The 21,139-nt window shown below is 34.6% G+C and overlaps 1 protein-coding gene across 1 annotated transcript in view; it reads right to left on the bottom strand.

Annotated features, from left to right (window-relative positions):
• Nucleotides 1–20,774, bottom strand: part of LOC118344563 (protein FAR1-RELATED SEQUENCE 1-like) — a 22,848-nt gene extending 2,074 nt beyond the window's left edge. The window contains exon 1 of the mRNA XM_035685581.1: nucleotides 20,641–20,774. Within this exon, the coding sequence (XP_035541474.1) occupies nucleotides 20,641–20,774 (134 nt within the window). The remainder of the gene's footprint in view (nucleotides 1–20,640) is intronic.
• Nucleotides 20,775–21,139: the final 365 nt, after the last annotated feature.

Here is a 21,139-nt window from a genome sequence, read left to right as displayed (position 1 = left end):
CTTTCTCTTTATCCATCATGTTATTTCAACTAAGTCATAATGAAGTTTTAGAAATCCAGATAACAGGAAATATTAAAACTGATTATTTCACCACTAGTAAATTTAAATCATGTACACTTAAAAAAGATTGACAGTTAAATAATACTTGTATCTCATTTGATATGAAGTAGACATAGGAATCTCCATTAAGCCTTGAATATTCTTGAATATTATCACTAACGACGCAAATACCATGTACAAATCTGCTTGTCATTCGCTTTTTCCAAGTTTTGACATAAAAATCCAGCCCACATGATCACTTCATTTAAACCAAAAACTCAGGTAGACTAGAACTGTCGTGTACCCAACAACTAATAAAGCATTAAATATCGTTAGACTAGAACAAACCCACCAAACCTCAAGTAGAATAACATAAGCTCAAATAAGGATTCTTCAAATTAAACAAAAAAAATAAAAAATCAATTCAAAAACATACAGAGGACATAAAAAAAAGGTTCAAACATGAACCAAAACCATCTCAATAAACAGTTCAAAGCTACCAACATCCCCACCCAATCCTTCTATATATATAGAGACCTACCAAAAAAATTACATTGCTTTCTATAGGAAACCCAAACAAAGAGGATAGACAAAAATCTGTCATTACTTCTATGCAAACAAACACAAACACTTGGAAGAAAGATCCTATAAAATAACTCTAGAAATAACCCAACGCGAGTGAGATGCGAGCGAGATGGTGACTCGGGGAGAGAGAGAAATGTCACATGTGAGCGAGATGGTGGTGGACGATCGGAGTTTTTTTGGCCAGTCGACATGGGCGGCGGCACAACACTGTGACAGGATGAATGAGACACAGAAGAAAGGTGGGAGAGGGCGACGCGGGGAGAGGAACAATTCGAATTTGCTTGCGGAGGAAGACAACTCGCACAATAAAATGTTCGTTTTACTTGAAGAAGGGGGGGAAAAAAATCCACGTCACTCCGTGTGTGGTGTTGGAGAAGTGAAGGCAAATGTATAACTTAACTCTTTGTACAATGAGCTAGTTGTATTCCATTTTTTGCTTTTATCCAAATTACATATTTATTTTATTTTATGATTTGATTTGTATACCATGCATATATATATATAGTAAATTACTATATATATATTGTTAAATAGATAAGAAAGTTTAAAAATTGTTTAATAAATTCTTTTTACAGTAATCTTTTTCTAATTTTTTTTTTTTTTTTGTGTTTTTTATATTTCATAATAAGCTAAGTAAATGATTGAACTAAAGAAGTATTGGATTGAAATTGAATTTTTTGTTTTAATTTTGTGAAACTCAGATAACCAAACATGACTTGATTTCTCACCAAGGAAAGTGACTTTCATTAATTGGATTTGGTGCATCCCCAACTGAATCATGTACGGACATTTTGTCTCTTAAATGCTTATGTTGATATTGATATTACATTTTTTTTTTTATCTTATTATAGAATAATAAAATTATTTTATTAACTTTTAATTAAATAAGATATAGATGATAGTACAATATATATTGATATTGATATAATATTTAAGTTTTATTATACGTAAATCGGTGTGTTAACACACTACTTATAATAAAATCCATTATAACTTAAAAAAAACATCATTAATTTTGTAGCATACTTGAAATTTTTTACATTAGCGATACTCCGAATGTAAAAAGAATAAGACCTATAAATAAATTCTCTCAATAATAAATAATGTCAAATACAAAATAAACAATACAAGATCCACGTGATCTCCATTCCCAATAAATTACGTGCAAATTTTGAAACTTTATAATCTTAAAATATTTAATTTTTAAATCAAATATTAAGAAAAATATTTTGAATTTCGAATTTGATATTCAAAAAATGTTTTGAATGAGATTTTTTTTTTATACTGAATGATTTAAAAAATATTTTTTAATGATGTTATGAATTTTTTTTTAAAATATTTATGATGATTAAAAAAATATATAAAAAAAAAAATTACATTACTCAAGATATTTTTTAGATTTTAAATTCGAAACAGTAGTAGTATTCAAATATTAATCGAAGATCCACGTCATCTCGAACATATCTCTAAATTTCTAATTATTAAAAACATTTTGGCAGTTGAGAAGTGGTTGATAAGAAATAAATGTACTTGAGTAATTAATGAGCAGTGGATAAACGACACGCTCGAGAGGGTATCTGTATGATTGAATTTCGTTCATCAAGTTCGTCCATATATCAGTGAGTGACTTCCAACTGCACAGTGAGATCTATATAGCGGTTTTGGAAAATGCCGGCGGTTCCATCCATCATTTTCCGCAGCCCGGCCGGCGGGATTTGCAGTATATCAAAGCGGCAATTTTGGAAGACAAACCATCCATCTTTCCCTCGTAACGTAAGTACGTATATTATTATATATTAATAATTAATTAATGTCTTTCGTTTTTGCATATCAATTTTCTTAATTCGTCTGCATGATCAATGTGTTGCAAAGCTCATCTTTATACCAGAAAACACTGTATACGCAAAACACACCACTTCTCTTTTCACTCGAGATTTTGTACGAACCAAAGATCGGATGAGTTTGTTAAAATATGAACAATCATCTCAAATAATATATGCACAATCTTACGAGACTACATCTATGATGAAAACTCGGCGATTTAATCAGTTTTATATACGAAAATTTTCAAAAATACGGTACACAAGACCGAGATTTACTTCGCAACTGTGGGTCCGAAAAATATTGCCTTGAAGAGATTCCCGACATAAAAATATATATATCTGCAAAATAATTTTTTTTAAAGTTTTTCTTAAACATTTTTATTTGTTGAAAAAAAAGTAAAAAATATAAATTCACTAATGATTAATTCCTTAACAATAATAATAAAAAAAATCAGATCTTTTGATGGTGAAATTTACTCACTACAACAGAATGTGTGTTTTGTGACAGAGGAAACTGTCACAAAAAAATGGCAAACCGTCACTAAACATATTTGGTGACGGTTTGAAACCGTCACCATGACCGTCACCTAAAGTGCGTCACAGAAAACATTTGGTGACGGTTTACTGTTCAACCGTCACAAAAAATATTTTTAGTGACGGTTGGAAGTGTTCCGTTCGGTACAACGTTCGAACGTTCCTTTTTTTGTGACGGTTATGAACTGTCACAGAAAATCACGTTCGGACGTAAAATCAAACGTTCGGACGTTATACCCGACCGATTGGCGTTCGAATGAGAGAAGTTGACGTTTGTTGGATATCGTTCGAACGTATCATATTTACGTTCTAATGTCAATGCGTCCGAACGTTAATTACAATAAACGTTCGAATATTTGTTCGAACGTAAACGTAAATGTTCAAACGTAGCGCGTTTAATGTTCGGACGTTATTTCGAATGTAAACGAAGGAGCGTCCGAATGCAAGTTCTTTGTTCGAACGTTAGTCGGTTTAACGTTCGAACGATTCAATTGTATTTACGTTCGAACGTTTGTTATAGTGTGAACCAACGTTCGAACGATTTTTATTTACATTCGAACGTACAGATCAGAAATTCTATTTTAATAAAATTTAAAAACAAAATACCAATTGTATCATATTACATACCCAATTAACAAGTAACAATGTCTTATAAAAGTACAAAATTAGATATTAAAACTAGTCAGAAATATTGATAAAATTTATTTCTTCTTTTTCCCTCGCCCACGGGGATTCTGTTGCAACGACATAACACGCTCCATTTGCACCATCATCTCTCGTTGCACTTGCTCTTGCACTTCACTGCGTATTCTTTCCTCCTGGTCTCTCTGTTGGTCCTGCAAACGCGTCTCTAAATGAGACTGTCGTTCTAAGAGAGACTCTAACTCTTGCTGTCTCGACCTCATATACTCATTCTCACGCCGTGCAGCTTCTAAATCTGCTGTAAGATTATTAATTTGTGAAGCCGATGAGGTTGAGGAGGATGAACATTTATGCTTGATAGATCGTCCCAAACCTCTTGCCATACTAGACTGCGGCCCGAGCACTTGGGTGAATATGTCTATGTCACTAGGAGAGGATTCCGCAGAAGTCGACTGCATCTCCAACATTTTGCTCTGCAATTTAAAAGGTAATGATCGTAAATAATTAGTAACGTATTAAAAGAAATAGAAATAAGAAATAAACTATTAAAATGTTCTATAAAAAATTTATTTAACAAAATTAACACTGCTTACATAATTATCTGCAGCGACAGGATCCATCCACTCACTATGCTCATTAATGTGAGCAGCAGCATAGACATGAATGAGAGAAAAGTTTTAAGGATCATCACGTTTCTAACAAAGCGACAATATTAGCAATTTTAAAAAGATAATGTTAGTACTTATCAGAAAGAATATCAGGAAAATAAATGAATTTTATAATTTTTTAATTACCATTTTTTCAGCAAGACGGTGGAATGACCTTGAACAGGCACGATGGTGGACAGTCAGAACGGATCTATTCTGTGCATTTGTAGAACTTAAGTGCTACAAAATATATTAAAAATGTTAATTGTAATATGTATACATATAATGTATAAAACGAATATGAATGTAAATAATTAAAAGATATAAATGTAAAATACCTGATAATCTGGAGATGCGAAAAGATCACAACACTTTCTCCAATCATCTAACTTCATCTGCTGAAAAGGAGACTGCGCAGCCTCTTCCAACGTCTCAAACTTCTTGAAGTGGTCATGACATCGTCCTTTGTGACGTCGGAATAGTGTAGCCATCAACTCATTCACGGTTCTTAAATCCTCGCTACGGCCAAAGTCGAGGTCGAATTCATCCTAACAAGGGAATCAGGTAAAAAATATAATATATTAATCTAAGTGAAAAAAATGTACTGAAAAGTAAACTCACCAGCACACGACTTCGAATGTGCTCCTTAATCTCATTCGGAACATCTCGCCATGAGCGCACATAAAATGGAGCATAAGCTCGAACTACTGTGCCAATATAGGAGGAAAGCGCTGCTGCACTATCATCCACTCCTCCAGTGGAATTATCAGGAATTGTGATCTTCAGTTTACCGTGCCTTCTATTTTTTTCAAGAGAGATTCCACGTGTATAGCCACGACCGCGACGTGCAGATGTATGAACTACATGATAATAATAGATATACTATAATTATAATTATATAGTTATTGAGAAAAAAGTATTAACTATATATATAATTATCAACGACAATATTTCCTTACTGGTAGGTGTCGATTGGCTGTTGTTCTCTTCTGTGTTAGCTTGATCTTCAGGAATGGATTCCTCGAGTGGGGAGTCCTCAATGGATTCAGGACTTGGACTTGGCGGAGGCACATTTCTTCGTTGTCGTTTTGGCGGCATTCTTTAAAATAATTAATTATATCAAAGAAAATTAATTAGAAGAAATTATGAAAATTTAAGATATTTTATAGTCACCTATATAAATAAAATATTTAGTACTTTTATTCTTCAGATGAATTTTCCATGCTTGTTTCAGAATCTCCATCAATAACATCTTCATCATCATCATGCACCTCTTCTTCATCATCTTTATCCACCTCCTGCCCGGATTCTGATTCGTATTCATCTTCTGACTCGTCTTCTTCATCTTCCTCCAAACTGACTTGAATTGAATGATCATTTAATACAGACGGGTCGAGATGTACGGGTGGGACATCATCTCTACACAAGGGGAGCAACTCGAGTGCACCGAGGTCAACAAACAAGTTAATACCCTCTCCATCTTCCTGGTATGCCTCAACAATCGGATTGTCATCTTCATCTCCACTATTCTCGTAATCTGCACTCGTTCCTGCTTCATATATATTTCGAGGAACAAATTTTTGTACAACTCGCCAAGTTATCTCCCCACTATCTTCATCAGCACTTTTCATTGTATCAATCAAGTAATAGACTTGGGTAGCTTGACAAGCCAATACGAATGGATCATCTTTGTACCATTTAGATGCAGTATTGACACTCGTAAAGTGATTATCCCTATGTATCGAAACCCGACCACCGCCTAGATCCCACCAATCACATTTGAAGACATATGTTACAGACCCACCCAGATATTTCAATCCGATAATATCACGTATGACACCATAATAGTCAATATCATCTGTTCCATGACTCCCCTCGACCAACACACCACAGTTTTGAGTCTTTCTATTACGTTTACGGTCCAAAGTATGGAATCTATAACCTCGAACCGTGCATGCAGTATATCGAAGTGCTCTATTTGAGGGACCACGGGCCAATGCTTACAATTCAGAAGAAATTGATCCGGGATCACGAGCACGTTGTTCCAAAATCTAAAAATTGAAATAGTATATATTTATTATTTTATTATCCAGAGTTAAAAATTTCACAATATAACATATATATAATTTTAGTTCATACACGTTCTTCAAACCATCCGGGAAATTCTTCCTCGTGTCTTGCCTCTATATTTTCTACGCCTTCCGTTCTAAGTTTGTCCATGTGGTCACTGTTATAACATGCTGCAAAAGAAGTATATTTTGAGCACAACAATTCTAATTAATTTAAAGAAAACTATAATTATTCAAATAAATTAAATGACATACCTAAGATAATCATCAATCTCTCGGCAGTTATTTAGCACATACCACCGAATTTTACCCAACTCTCCATCAATTAAATCGTAACCTGTTTGTGCACCCAAGGGTCGTACATTCTGGGAAAACACTGATAGCTCACGAGGAGGCGGAGTAGCAAGATCAGCATTTCGCTCTTGACGACTAAATCGTGTCTCAACACCACGAAGATATAGAGAGCAAAATGTTAACCATTCATCATGTATATAAGCCTCTGCTATTGAACCCTCAGCTTTGGCTTTATTCCCAACAGTGCGCTTCAATCGACCCAAATATCTTTCAACTGGATACATCCAACGGAACTGCACCGGTCCACCCAGAAGTACCTCTCGCGGTAAATGTATTGCTAAATGGACCATGACATCAAAAAATGATGGTGGAAAGATCTGCTCGAATTTACATAGTATAGTAGCAATGTCTTCTTCCAATTTCGACAACACATCTCGATTTACTACCCGAGCGCACAAATCCTTGAAAAACATACATAGTTCAGATATGGCGACACGTACATTAGATGTCAGCTTCCCACGAATTCCCACAGGTAATAACTTCTGCAAAAATACGTGACAATCATGACTTTTCAATCCATTGATTTTCCAATCATCAGGACTCACGCATCTACCAATATTTGAAGCATAACCATCTGGCAACTTCACACCTTGCAACCATTTACAGAAATCAATCCTCTCCTCCCTCGTCATCGTAAAACATGCATGCGGCATGACCACCCTGTTGCCTTCCACCCGCAAATGCAGATTATGTTTAATTCTCATTCTCTCAAGATCTTTCCTCGTCTTGATCGTGTCTTTCGTCTTTTTGTTAATACTCATCAATGTACCCAGTATATTATCACAAATATTCTTCTCTATGTGCATTACATCCAAACTATGTCGCAACTTGCATGACGACCAATACGGCAAATCAAAAAAAATACTACGCTTTGTCCAATTCAATTCTGATACGGCTCGTTTTCTCTTGTTCTTTCCCCGACCTTTGCCAAAATTGTTCGCTCTAACATGTTGCAGTTGTTCCACTATCTCTTCTCTAGACAACTCTTTTGGTGCAATCCTATCCTCTACTCTCCCATCAAACTTGGCACATTCTCTTCTCCATGCATGATTTGCTGGTAAATAACGTCGATGACCCATGAAACACAACTTCTGAGAAAATTTTAGCCACTCACTAGCAGTTTCTTTATTACACGTCGGACACGCTAACTTCCCTTTCGTACTCCAGCCGGAAAGATTCCCATACGCCGGAAAATCATTTATGGTCCACATTACCGCAGCATGCATCTGAAAAGATGTCGACTTAGATGCATCATAAGTTCTAACCCCTGTTTCCCATAACTCTTTCAGCTCTTCAATCAACGGCTGCATGAATACGTCAATATCATTTCCAGGTGATCTAGGGCCAGGGATGAGTAAAGTTAACAAAAAGTTTGGCGCCTTCATGCACCTCCATGGTGGAAGATTGTACGGAATCAATACCACGGGCCAAGTGCTATAACTTGTACTCATATTCCCAAAAGGGTTGAATCCATCGGTTGTGAGTCCCAGGCGCACGTTCCGAGCTTCTAACCCGAACTCTGGATACTGATTATCGAAAGACTGCCACGCAAGTGAATCAGCTGGATGCCTCATATACCCGTCATTCTTAACTCTTTTCTCCTCGTGCCACCTCATATCATGAGCTGTTTTCTTACACATATATAGTCTTTGCAACCTAGGTTTCAAGGGAAAATACCGCAACACCTTAACCGGCACGTTTTTCTTACCTTTCCACCTCGACTCTCCACATACAGGACATGCTTGTTTCTCCTTGTTCTCCTTCCAGAACAATACACAATCATTCTTGCATGCATGTATGGACTCGTACTCAAATCCTAATCCCTTTCTCAACTGTTTCGCTTCATAAAAGTTCTTAGGCAATGCAGACCCTTCGGGAAGCACCTCGTTAAATAAGTCCAATACCATGTTTATTGCTTTCGTCGACATCCCACACAATGATTTTATGTGAAGCAACCGCACAATAAACGACATTTTGGAATGTTTTGTACAACCTGGGTAAAGCTCGCGCTTTGCATCTTCCCACAGTGAAGGAAAATTTTGACAATCAGTCCCTGATCCACCACTTGAGGCATTGTCGTTAACCTCATCCATAAACATCCCAGCTCCAATGTCACCCAACATCTCCTCCATCTCATCATGCTCATAATCATCATCCATGTGCCGTAAATAATTGTGATGATCGACCAATACATCTGCTGACCCTTCATACGGCTCACCATGCAGTACCCATCGCGTATACCCCAGATCCATACCGTTCACAAATATATGACGCTCTACTTCATCCAATCCTATCGCACACAAATTTTTACACCCTCGACATGGACACTTAATGTAACCACGACTATCAGCAGAGGCCCGTGCAAAATCAATGAAAGTTCTTACTCCACATGCATAGGGTACGTAATCCTTTCCAAGTCTATCGTCCAGACGCATCCAATTTTTGTCCATTTCTAAAAACATCTATATATTAATAACACGTACATTGAAAATTCACATGCATGTCATGCTCCAATTCTCATTACTTTTTTGATAAGGTAGTTGGTCCTATCCCATTCGAGATTATATTCTCCATATTACACAAATCTCGTCACTCTACTAATTTCCACGTTAGTAGAAATTCCGGCAGCACCTCCCCATAATTCTCCAAGTATACATGTTCAAATATCGGGATTGTGACCCTACGAACAGTATACCCGAAGAACAGTAGAAGAAGATACCGAAACTTCATATTAAACGTGGAAAGTAGCGAGTAACAAAAATGTGTAATACAAATAATATAATCTCAAACTGTCCACACTGGACAATTCAGGAATCAGTGGACACATAAATGTACACTGATTCCCAAACGGGTCTAAGGGTATTTATGCAATGTCACACGCATCTAGCAAAAAATCATACTAACAATGTCTCCATGTTGTTTACATTAACAATGTCACCTTCAAGTAGTGTTATATTGTTAAATTAAAGAGAGATGGAAGATAATTATGTGACCCTAAGTTTCGTGCCTTGTACACAACGAGGGAGAATTATCTTGAAGAAATGTTTAAATTTTAGTCTAATTACTTAACCGTCACAAACTGTCCGACCTTGACAACTCTCAAGGCCGGAGAGACTATGACAGTCAAGCAATTAAATTAAAATTCCAACATTTCTTCAAGATAATATTCCCTCGTTGTGTACAAGATCATCATTCTTAAAGTATAATTTTAATTGATATACTTAATTTCAAAAGTTATACTATAATTTTAATTATTATAATTCGTAAATAGTTACTTTTATGCTTATTATTACTTAATTTCAAATATTATTATAAATATTTAATTATCATACTTAAATTTCAATGGTTATACAATAATTTTAATTATTATAATTCTTAAAGAGTTACTTTTATGCTTATTACTTAATTTCAAATATTATTATAAATATTTAATTATCATACTTAAATTTCAATGGTTATACAATAATTTTAATTATTATAATTCTTAAAGAGTTACTTTTATGCTTGTTATTACTTAATTTCAAATATTATTATAAATATTTAATTATCATACTTAAATTTCAATGGTTATACAATAATTTTAATTATTATAATTCTTAAAGAGTTACTTTTATGCTTGTTATTACTTAATTTCAAATATTATTATAAATATTTAATTATCATACTTAAATTTCAATGGTTATACAATAATTTTAATTATTATAATTCTTAAAGAGTTACTTTTATTTGTTATTACTTAATTTCAAATATTATTATCACAATTTTTCAAATCCATATCACAACATATTCACAATAACTCACAATATATTCACAAAATAACATGCCACATGTATTAATATATTTCTAAACTTGAGTAAGCAATAAACATGTATTAACAAAGCCTAATGACAATATATTTCTAATAATAAACACAATATTTCAAATTTATATCACAACATATTTAAAATAACTCACAAACTATTTACAAACTATACAAACAATAATCACAATATGATAAAGAGTAAGCATCAAATCACAACAACATATTGATAAAGTTTAGAAATATACCTAGCACTCACAATATCCTCTTACAAATCAAAATCTTCAAGCTTCCCAAAACAAGCAATCCTTCAAAAAAATACAACACTAACTTATTAGAAATATTCTATAACAAAAACACATTCTATAAATATCATAAAATTTAAATAAAGACAAGAAATAAAAATATTTTCTTACCAAAACTCAACTCTCTCTCACTCTCTAACTCAACTCTCTCTAACTCTAACTCTCTCTCTCTCACTCACTCACTCTCTCTCTCTCTCTCTCTCTCTCTCTCTCTCTCTCTCTGTGCAGGACCCTCTCTTTCTGTTGCGCGCACGGGAGAAGAAGAAATGATGCACTTCCTCCCGTGCGCGTACTGATTAAGTTCTAAAATTATTAGTTTAAACGTTCGAACGTTTAAGTTTTACGTCCGAACGTTATATTCTAAAATTATTCCCGCCCAGCACGTTCGGACGTTTACAATACACGTTCGAACGTACCCTTCTTATGATATAACATAAAATCTAGCGGGAAAGTTCCCGCACTTTCCTCATTTTATGTTCGAATGTATCACAATTTTTCGTTCGAACGTTCGTAGATTTATAGATAAACGTTCGAACATTTAACTTAAACGTCTGAACGTACATTTCATGAAAGTGTTACCATATTTGAGCGGGAAATTTCCCGCACTAATTTAACTAACGTTCGAACGTTAACAGATTTGGTGTTTGAACGTATAGTATAAACGTCCGAACGTCTGAATAATCACACAGATACCTTAATCGAGCGGGAAAATTCCCGCCTCTTAGTTTAACGTTCGAACGTTGAAACGTTCGAACGTACGATTCCTACTATACTAACTTATAATATAATATATATACTACATTTTATATATCTATAACTATAAAACACATTGTATAGTATAATAGCATAATATACTTTAAATGAGAACATCAATGTATATAATATATAAACTATACCATATATATAAATTAATAATATATATTAAATTATTACTTATTAAATTCTTTATTATATACTAACTTATAGTATAATATATATACTACATTTTATATATCTATAACTATATACTACATTGTATAGTATGATAGCATAATATACTTTAAATGAGAACATCAATGTATATAATATATAAACTATACCATATATATAAATCAATAATATATATTAAATTGTTACTTATTAAATTCTTTATTATATACTAACTTATAGTATAATATATATACTACATTTTATATATCTATAACTATATACTACATTGTATAGTATGATAGCATAATATACTTTAAATGAGAACATCAACGTATATAATATATAAACTATACCATATATATAAATCAATAATTTATATTAAATTGTTACTTATTAAATTCTTTATTATATACTAACTTATAGTATAATATATATACTACATTTTATATATCTATAACTATATACTACATTGTATAGTATGATAGCATAGTATACTTTAAATGAGAACATCAACGTATATAATATATAAACTATACCATATATATAAATCAATAATTTATATTAAATTGTTACTTATTAAATTCTTTATTATATATTAACTTATAGTATAATATATATACTACATTTTATATATCTATAACTATATACTACATTGTTTAGTATGATAGCATAGTATACTTTAAATGAGAACATCAACGTATATAATATATAAACTATACCATATATATAAATCAATAATTTATATTAAATTGTTACTTATTAAATTCTTTATTATATACTAACTTATAGTATAATATATATACTACATTTTATATATCTATAACTATATACTACATTGTATAGTATGATAGCAAAATATACTTTAAATGAGAATATCAACGTATATAATACATAAACTATACCATATATATAAATCAATAATTTATATTAAATTGTTACTTATTAAATTCTTTATTATATACTAACTTATAGTATAATATATATACTACATTTTATATATCTATAACTATATACTACATTGTATAGTATGATAGCATAGTATACTTTAAATGAGAACATCAACGTATATAATATATAAAATATACCATATATATAAATCAATAATATATATTAAATTGTTACTTATTAAATTATTTATTATATACTAACTTATAGTATAATATATATACTACATTTTATATATCTATAACCATCAATAACATTGTATAGTATGATAGCATAATATACTTTAAATGAGAACATCAACGTATATAATATATAAACTATACCATATATATAAATCAATAATTTATATTAAATTGTTACTTATTAATTCATCAATAAACACCATAAACTCATAAACTATTCACAAAATTCACAAACAATAATCACAATTATTTCAAGAGTAAGCATAAAATCACAACAACATGTATAAACATATTGCTAAACTTTATAAATATAACAAGCACTCACAAAAACACCAATAATCTAATTGTCAATAATATTATATAACATCCTAATATATAACTTAAACATTTATAATATAATATATTATAGATAAAATTTTGGAAATTAAATTGACAAACGTTCGAACGTAATAATAAGTACGTTCGAACGTTCTGTGTATATAAGGCCAAAACTGAACGTCGAAACGACATTTGGTTACGTATCCATCGTCTTCTCCGTTCTTTGCCGCCACTCCTCCGTCACCGCCGCCGTCAACTCCGCCACAACCGTCACTAAAAGGTAGGCATTCATCTTTTATACAAATAACATGTATTTTATTGAGATTTAGATTGAGATTTGGATTGAGTTTTGTTTAAAACCGGATAAGTATTACCGGATTTTCAACTTCATTTTCCGGCCACCACGGCCAGTCATTGGCCGAATAGTCACCGTAGAAATGTTTCTTGAAGTGTATACTTCATTTACATGGTGACATTTCGGCATTTAGAACCTTGTAGAGAAATTTTCGAGATTTCAATAATGGCTGAGTCGACTCAGCCATTCTCCGTCGAAACGTTCGAACGTTTCACCAAGACATTCGAACGTACGATGTTTAAATTACAGAGCCGTTACGGCTTCCACGTTCGAACGTTAATCGTCTTACATTCGGACGTGAATATTATTAAACGACATACGTTCGAACGTGAATATTTACTTTCGCACGTAAATCACATACGGTCGGACGTTTAATTATAACATCCGAACGTAGTGATTTTCTACATTATTCATGCTTCGACGTTCGGACGTTCATATTTACGTTCACACGTAAAACAAATACGTTCGAACTTAAATTCGAACGTATTTGTTTTACGTTTGAACGTAAATTTATTTACATTATTTTACGTGCGAACGTATAAATTAACGTCCGAACGTTTTTATCTTTAACGTTCGAACGTTAAAGATAAAACGTTCGAACGTTAATGCAGAGCATCTTAAAATTAATACAAAAAAATGCATTATTGTAAATAATTTTTTTTTCCTTTTCTATTTTCAGGATATGGCTCTTCCACTGCATACACGAAAACGAGGGAGGGAAGGAGCCACGTCGGACACTGCCCGTATCGGAGCTCGTACTGTTATGGTAGAGAGAGAGGTCTTAATTAATGAGTTCGACGAACTCTGTTGGCAGCAGACGAACCTAAGAGATGTTTTCCTCAGTAGAGGCTGGGGAAATATCTGCACATTGAGGGGGAAGGTATACCCCTCAATGGTTCAAGAATTCTATATGGGGATGTGTGACATGCCTCCGGATGCATCCTCTCACACCGTGACTGTACGCGGTGTTTCCATTGAGGTATCGGCAGATGTCATCGGCGAGCACCTCGGGATTCATCGAGGAGTTGAGACATTTACACACTCAACACCCCGTGAGGATGTAGGCACTTCTACATCATCTACTGGCCGGGGATGTGAGCCAGCATCAGCCAGAGATGCAGGCCAGTCAGAGGCTGAGGATACTGGCGTCGAGGCTCGGGATGATGACCGAGACGAGGATTTCTACATCCTCACCGGGAGGGATCGCATGCAGATCGAGCGGAAGAACGCCTTCAACCAGAACCATCTGCTGCATTTCTTCCGCATGTTGCACCTTATTGTTGCAACAAATGTCGATCCTGTGGCTCATAAAACCACATTTAGTCGGCTTCGGGCACAATTTTTGATACGAGTGGCACGTGGAGATCCTATAGATTTGCCACTGCACATTTTTGAGAGGATCCGTTACGAGGCGAGCATCGTCTCCACGGATAATCTCCCATATGGTGTCCTCATCAGCCGACTATTACTTGCACGGGGAGTGCCGACCCAGCCAGAGGAGCGGGTCAAAGATCAGATGAGCCCCCTCGACATGACCACGCATCGACGTAGCATTGGACAGGCGAGGGGACGTCAGCCACCCCTGTAGAGGATCTAGTTCCTCCGACGCAGCCTGAGCCAGGTCATGTCGGGAGTAGTAGTCAGCATACGCCGAGTACATCTGCAGGAGATGTGCGGCCTGCTTGGGTTGATGCGGTCATCTCACAGCTGACTGCGCATATTGATCATAAGATCGATCGATCGCTCGAGGCTATATCGGCGTCTGTTGCCGAACTCACCCATCGTGTAACTATCCTCAACGACAAGGTTGATACCTTGACTGAGGAAGTACGGAGTTCGACTTTTGCGGATAACGTTATCATCTGACTGTTGTTTACTACATTCTATCAAATTTTGTATTTTATTTTTAATATTTGTAACGAAAAATATTATTGAATATTTTTATCGTTTTTTAATTTCAATTTTTAATCTTCTTTGATGTTATAATTTCCAACTTTAATACTAAATCACTGCATTTCAAATATATATAAATCAATAATATATATTTATATATTACAAAGTGTGTATATATAAATATATACAATTCAATTTTTTAGACTTGTTCACAAATTATGCACAATAAAAATCACATAATTTTTAAATTAAAGTCATTTAATTTAAATTTATAATGAACGTTCGAATGTTATTACTTAACGTTCAAACATTGGTGCAAACATTTTACGTTCGAACGTAAAATTAATAACATTCGAACGGTTGCGCCAAAACATTTTACGTTCCAACGTAAACAGACATAACGTTCGAACGTATATGTGACGTTCGAACGCATATTTCCCATACGTTCGAATGTAAAAAAATCTCATTCTATCTTTAGTGACGGTTTCCAAAAACTGTCACAGAAAATGCCTTTTAGTGACGGTCTAGGGACTGTCACAATTTCCCAACCGTCACTAAAAAGCAATTGTGTTGTAGTGACTATATATATTTGGTGATTTAATAGTATCTCATAACCCACCTTTGTCTTTATTTTTCCCCTTGTTGTGGGCTTCCATGAGCTAAGTTTGCCGTATTTTATATCAGAAAACAGAGCAGGAAATGGAAGAAAGAAGTGTGTAAAAGAATTCTTGATATTTTGTAGTAGTGATTTACACAGTGTGAGTATGGGTCTATATATATACACATAGAGGCACTATCTGATTGTTTGAGGGTATAAGTGAAAATATGACTGGTAATTCTAACATTTTATTCCAACAATTACCACATAGTTTTTTTAAGAACGGCTTGATTCAAAAGAAGACCTTGTAACTTTTAGAAGAAAGTCAATCGCGATAAAAGAAAGTCCGCTAGAATGTTAAAGAAATAATTATGGGAATTTTTCCTAGATTTCTCTCTGTTGCATGATGCGTCTGAAGACTCCGAGGATGGGCCTTGGTAGATTTTGTAAAATATTAGTCCCGGTTTGGATGCACATACACTTCAGATAAGATAAAATAAAATATTTTAAATAATAATGAGATTTTTTGAATTAAGATAAGATGAGATAATTTATAAAAAAATATATGTTTAGATAGTAAGCTGATAAGATATGATAGATTTAACTTTTTAGAATTTGATAAAAGAAAATACTAAAACCACAACTTGGTATTCCCAATTGGGATTCCGACTGGATTTTTTTTTTTAACTTAATGATTAAGTAAATATTTTTTATTGATGTTGTGAATTTTTTGAAAAAATATTTAAAAATGATAAAAAAAATGTCTAAAAAAAAAAGAAGGAAACACATTAGGCGGGATCCCAGTCGAGGGTACCCCATGTGTGGGTGTAGAAGCACTATTTGATAAAGGTGTTGGTCCCATCAATGATTGAGTAAATGGTTATAAATATATTAATAAAAAATATTATTTATGAGTAATTAAAAAATCTATCATAAATAAATTTAAATCCCAAAATATATTAAAAATTTGTTGGCCGAAAGTATTCTATAATTTCAAAAAACAATTTCTCTTTTTTAAAAGATATTATTCTTAAATATATTATTATTCTAAAAAATAATTTAATTAAAAAGTATATTGGAAAGTTGTTGGCCGAAATTTATAATTTATTTTTTTAAAAGATATTTTTATCTATTTATTTTTCTATATATAATAATTTTGATTATTGTAATAAATAAGTATATGAATTATGTTGTAGATTTGTTTTAAATAATTTATTAAATTTTGAATTTTCTAATAAAATCTCAAAACACACTTCTATTCAATACTCACTAAGTTATCAATTTTTTGTGAAAATATATTATTTTAATAATGACTTATTAATTATTCTATTTTAATCACAAAGAAATTTCTTTTTTAGTGTGTGAGATTTTTTTACTGATTATGTCAAAAAATAATGAGATGAGTTTAAAAATTTAAAGATAAAATAGAGATATAAAATTAAAATAGACAAAATTATCTTATCTGTACAGACTCAGATAATTTCATCTTATATGGCAAACCAAACAAATTATCTTATATGGCAAACCAAACCGCGCTTAATGTTGCAAGGTCCTCCGAGAATGGGCCTCAAGGAGATTCGTCTTTTGTGGACGTAAGAGCACACAACTCGTGTTTGGCAAAGAGTGTCATGGAATCGAAAAATATACAACTTCTTGTTGGCATGGAATAAGTAGTCCAATCGTGATTGCTGATTGTTTTTATTTAGGTCTCGTTTGGATAGTGAGATGATATGATATTATTTTAGATAAGTCGAATAAAATATTGATAGAATATTATCTTTTATATTATTATTATTTTAAAATTTAAAAAAATTAAATTGTTTATTATATTTTATGTTAAAATTTGAAAAAATTGTAATGATAAGATAATGTAAGATGAGATAATTTTTGTATCCAAAAAGAAACTTGTTTGTTCAACTTATAGCCAAGTATTTCTTGCCTTGAGGCAGATTCAAGAAGGGTTATTCTTGGCAGAAGACAAAGTTAAGGGTTTTTTTTTTTTTTGGTTGTATTTGTATACACCTGTGCTAGGTGCTAGGTTCGTTGACTCATTTTCAAATGGGCCCACGCAAGTAGGGGTGCTACTCGCCCCCTACGGGGCGGGGGCACCTCTTCCCTGCACCCCGTCCTGCATGGGGAGGGGGATGGGGTTTTCACCCCCGTCCCCCACCCCCGGGATGCGGGGGCGGGGTGCGGGGCGGATTCCCATCCGCCCCACATCTTTTCACTTGAAAAAAAAAACACAATATTTATTTTATTTAAAAATTATTTATAAGTGTAAAAATAATTAAAAATGCATTTTTAGATCCAAATTATAAATTTAAATTTTTTAAATATGACTATAATTTAAAAACTATGTAATTTTTAAATTTGTTAGTGCATATTTTGTGTAAATTGTAGTGTATTAGTTTTTAAACTATGTAGTTTTCAAATTTGTCAATACATATTTTGTGAATAAGTCTAACAAATTATAATTTATATTTATATATATATAATTTGTAAAATATAAATAGATATTTATGTTTATATATATATGTATATAATATATAAATATATATAAAAAAATGGGGACGGGGGCGAGGCGGGGGAAATGCGGGGCGGGGGGGGCCCTCCTCGTCACCAGCCCCGGCTAGGGCCTCTAGATGCGGGGCGGAGCGGAAGCAGGGCGGGGTATCGGGGCCCCGCTGCCCACTCCTACGCACAAGTCGATTGCATAGCTTAGTCAAAAGGTAACTTACATGTGTGGTTATGGATCATTGCAATGACTCGTTCCTGAAGGGAACTTTCGCAAGCTAGACAACTGTGGAATTCAGTGGCCAATTCCCAAAGAATACCTACATGAAGCATTTATGGAGGACTAATGCTTGTTCTACTAATGGAGATATTTGGATTTTATATGAGGCAAGGTCTTCGAGTAGGGCTTGAGGACTATCCTCAACATGCGCTACTCAATGTGGGTGGGGCGGGAGACTGATCATGGCTTAAGGGTGACCCCACTATTGATAATTTTATATGAGGCAAGGTGCCCTAACAAAGGTTGAGAACGACTCTGCTACTTCATGAGGGCATGGGGTGAGCATGGTTGGAGGGCAACTCCACGGTTGATGATTTTATACAACGCACCCCAAGGACGACATGCACCATGTGCTATACATGCTTGCAATTTTATATTAGCCGATGCGTCGGATTGCAACTCGAGAACAACCCCGTTGTATGCCATCCATCCTTGCAATATTATATGAGGCGGAAGAAGTTGAATATCTCGCAGAAGAAGTTGAATATGTCGCTAAATTTGTGATCAGCTTCGAGCGGGCACCTTGCATGGCGGGCATGCAATATGTTGGGCGAAGTGCCACAAGTCGGGACTGATTATATATATATATATATATATGACCAAATCCTAATAGATTAATGACTAAAAAGTGGTCACCATTCGATAAATGGAAGTGTCATGTCGTACGTAGAGTGGAACTACAGGTTTTGTGTGGTGGCGGGTACATGGTGGCTATAGGGATCGATAAAATCAGCGGCTTATAATTAATTTAACTTTGAGACAAGGTCGAAAATCAAATCAAGAGATAAAATCAAAAAGAGATAAGATAAGTTAACTTAGACTCTTAGAAGGAAAGATATTCATGCTCCTAAAAGGAAAATGCTTCACAAGATAAGTTAGACTCAATCACTCTAAAAAAAATAGACCTCTACATAAGGAGGAGATCTCCACAAATCTGACAAGCTCCACACAAGCTCTCTCCACAGGCTCTCCACCAGCTCTCCACACAAGATTCCTACATGCAAACTCCACCACATATAGTGACTCCAAAGGATCTTCCCTAAATTTCTCTATTATATTGTGAGATATATGAGGTTATGAGAGATTGTAAAATCGCGCATTATAATGGATTTCACCTCCAAACAACCTGTAACGTAAGCATTATACCGAACCACGTAAATCTCTGCGTCTTTATTTATTTATTTTTATTTGCTTATTTACTATTTATTTTATGGATGAACATGAAGAATACCATATCGAAGACCAAATCATCATTGTGGGCCGAGGATGATTCTTTTCTCCCTTCTGGTCTTTTGTGCAAATTAAGGCATTAACAGTTGACACTGTCTGTGAGATCAATTTTTTATTTTTAATGCTGGGAAGGGGAGTAGGTGATTTCCGTGGCTCACAAGATCGTCTCCAAAAGCCAGAGAATTTTTTCCTATCAAATCAACTATTTCCTTGTAATTTTTTATTTCATTAATACTTTTTTGTAAAAGGAAGGAAAAAGAAGGAGAGAGTGTGTGTAGTTGCGCTTTTAGGCCACGCATGACAAATGCACTGTGCACGCCATGCACAACATATGTAAGGGGTGCATGCCTTGGACCCAGTTGATCTTTCCTCGTACAAGTCCTACAATGAGCACCCCCGTGGCAAGGTGGGATTCAAGGGCTGCCACCCTACATGGCTAAGATACTGCGATGGTTGAGCCCCCCACTGGCACTCATCGCAGCGGAGCACTACGCATGCGTGAGCTAGCGAGGGGCCACCCCCAGCCGCACCACCGGTAAATTTTTTCGTCAGTGAGGTGGTTCCTATACACCAAAAGCCAATTGCGTTGGGCACAGTGCGGGCAGAGGATGCACGCTACCAAAGGACCACCAAGTCAGGTCTCCATGCGCCGGCCAGCCCATCGCCAACTACCACCTTGCTCACTGGTGTCATCTGTCGCCAGTGTGGTGGTTCTTGACCTCCCTGGAGCTCCTCGCCACTAGCACTTGCCATTCTCGCCAAGCAGTTCACTACCTTGGCAGGCAATGACACGCGGCGAGCAACTTTGCATGGTGGGAAGCATCCCTTGGCGAGCACCTCTCCACCATGGCAAGGCTCCTTCTTCCATGAAGCTCAATTGTAAGCTCGTGGAGCTAACCTTGTCTGCACCCTCTGTAGCCCACTACCCTTGTGGCGGGCAAAGAGTCATTCGCCATTAAATTTGCACGCCACAGAAGCTCCCTCGCCCAGGGAGACAACTTCGAGCAGTCCACACAACAAGTAACATTGCACGACGATCAATGTCCCTTGGCGAGCAACCAGGCCTTCGCCCCTGGGTGAGCAACTAGGTCCACGCCCCTCAGCGAGCAACCAGACCA

The sequence above is a fragment of the Juglans regia genome, chromosome 14, assembly GCF_001411555.2.
Source record: "Juglans regia cultivar Chandler chromosome 14, Walnut 2.0, whole genome shotgun sequence".
In the NCBI taxonomy this organism is placed as follows: Eukaryota; Viridiplantae; Streptophyta; class Magnoliopsida; order Fagales; family Juglandaceae; genus Juglans; species Juglans regia.
The sequence above is the reverse complement of the archived record's forward strand: the minus strand, read 5'-3'. Positions and strand labels throughout refer to the sequence as shown.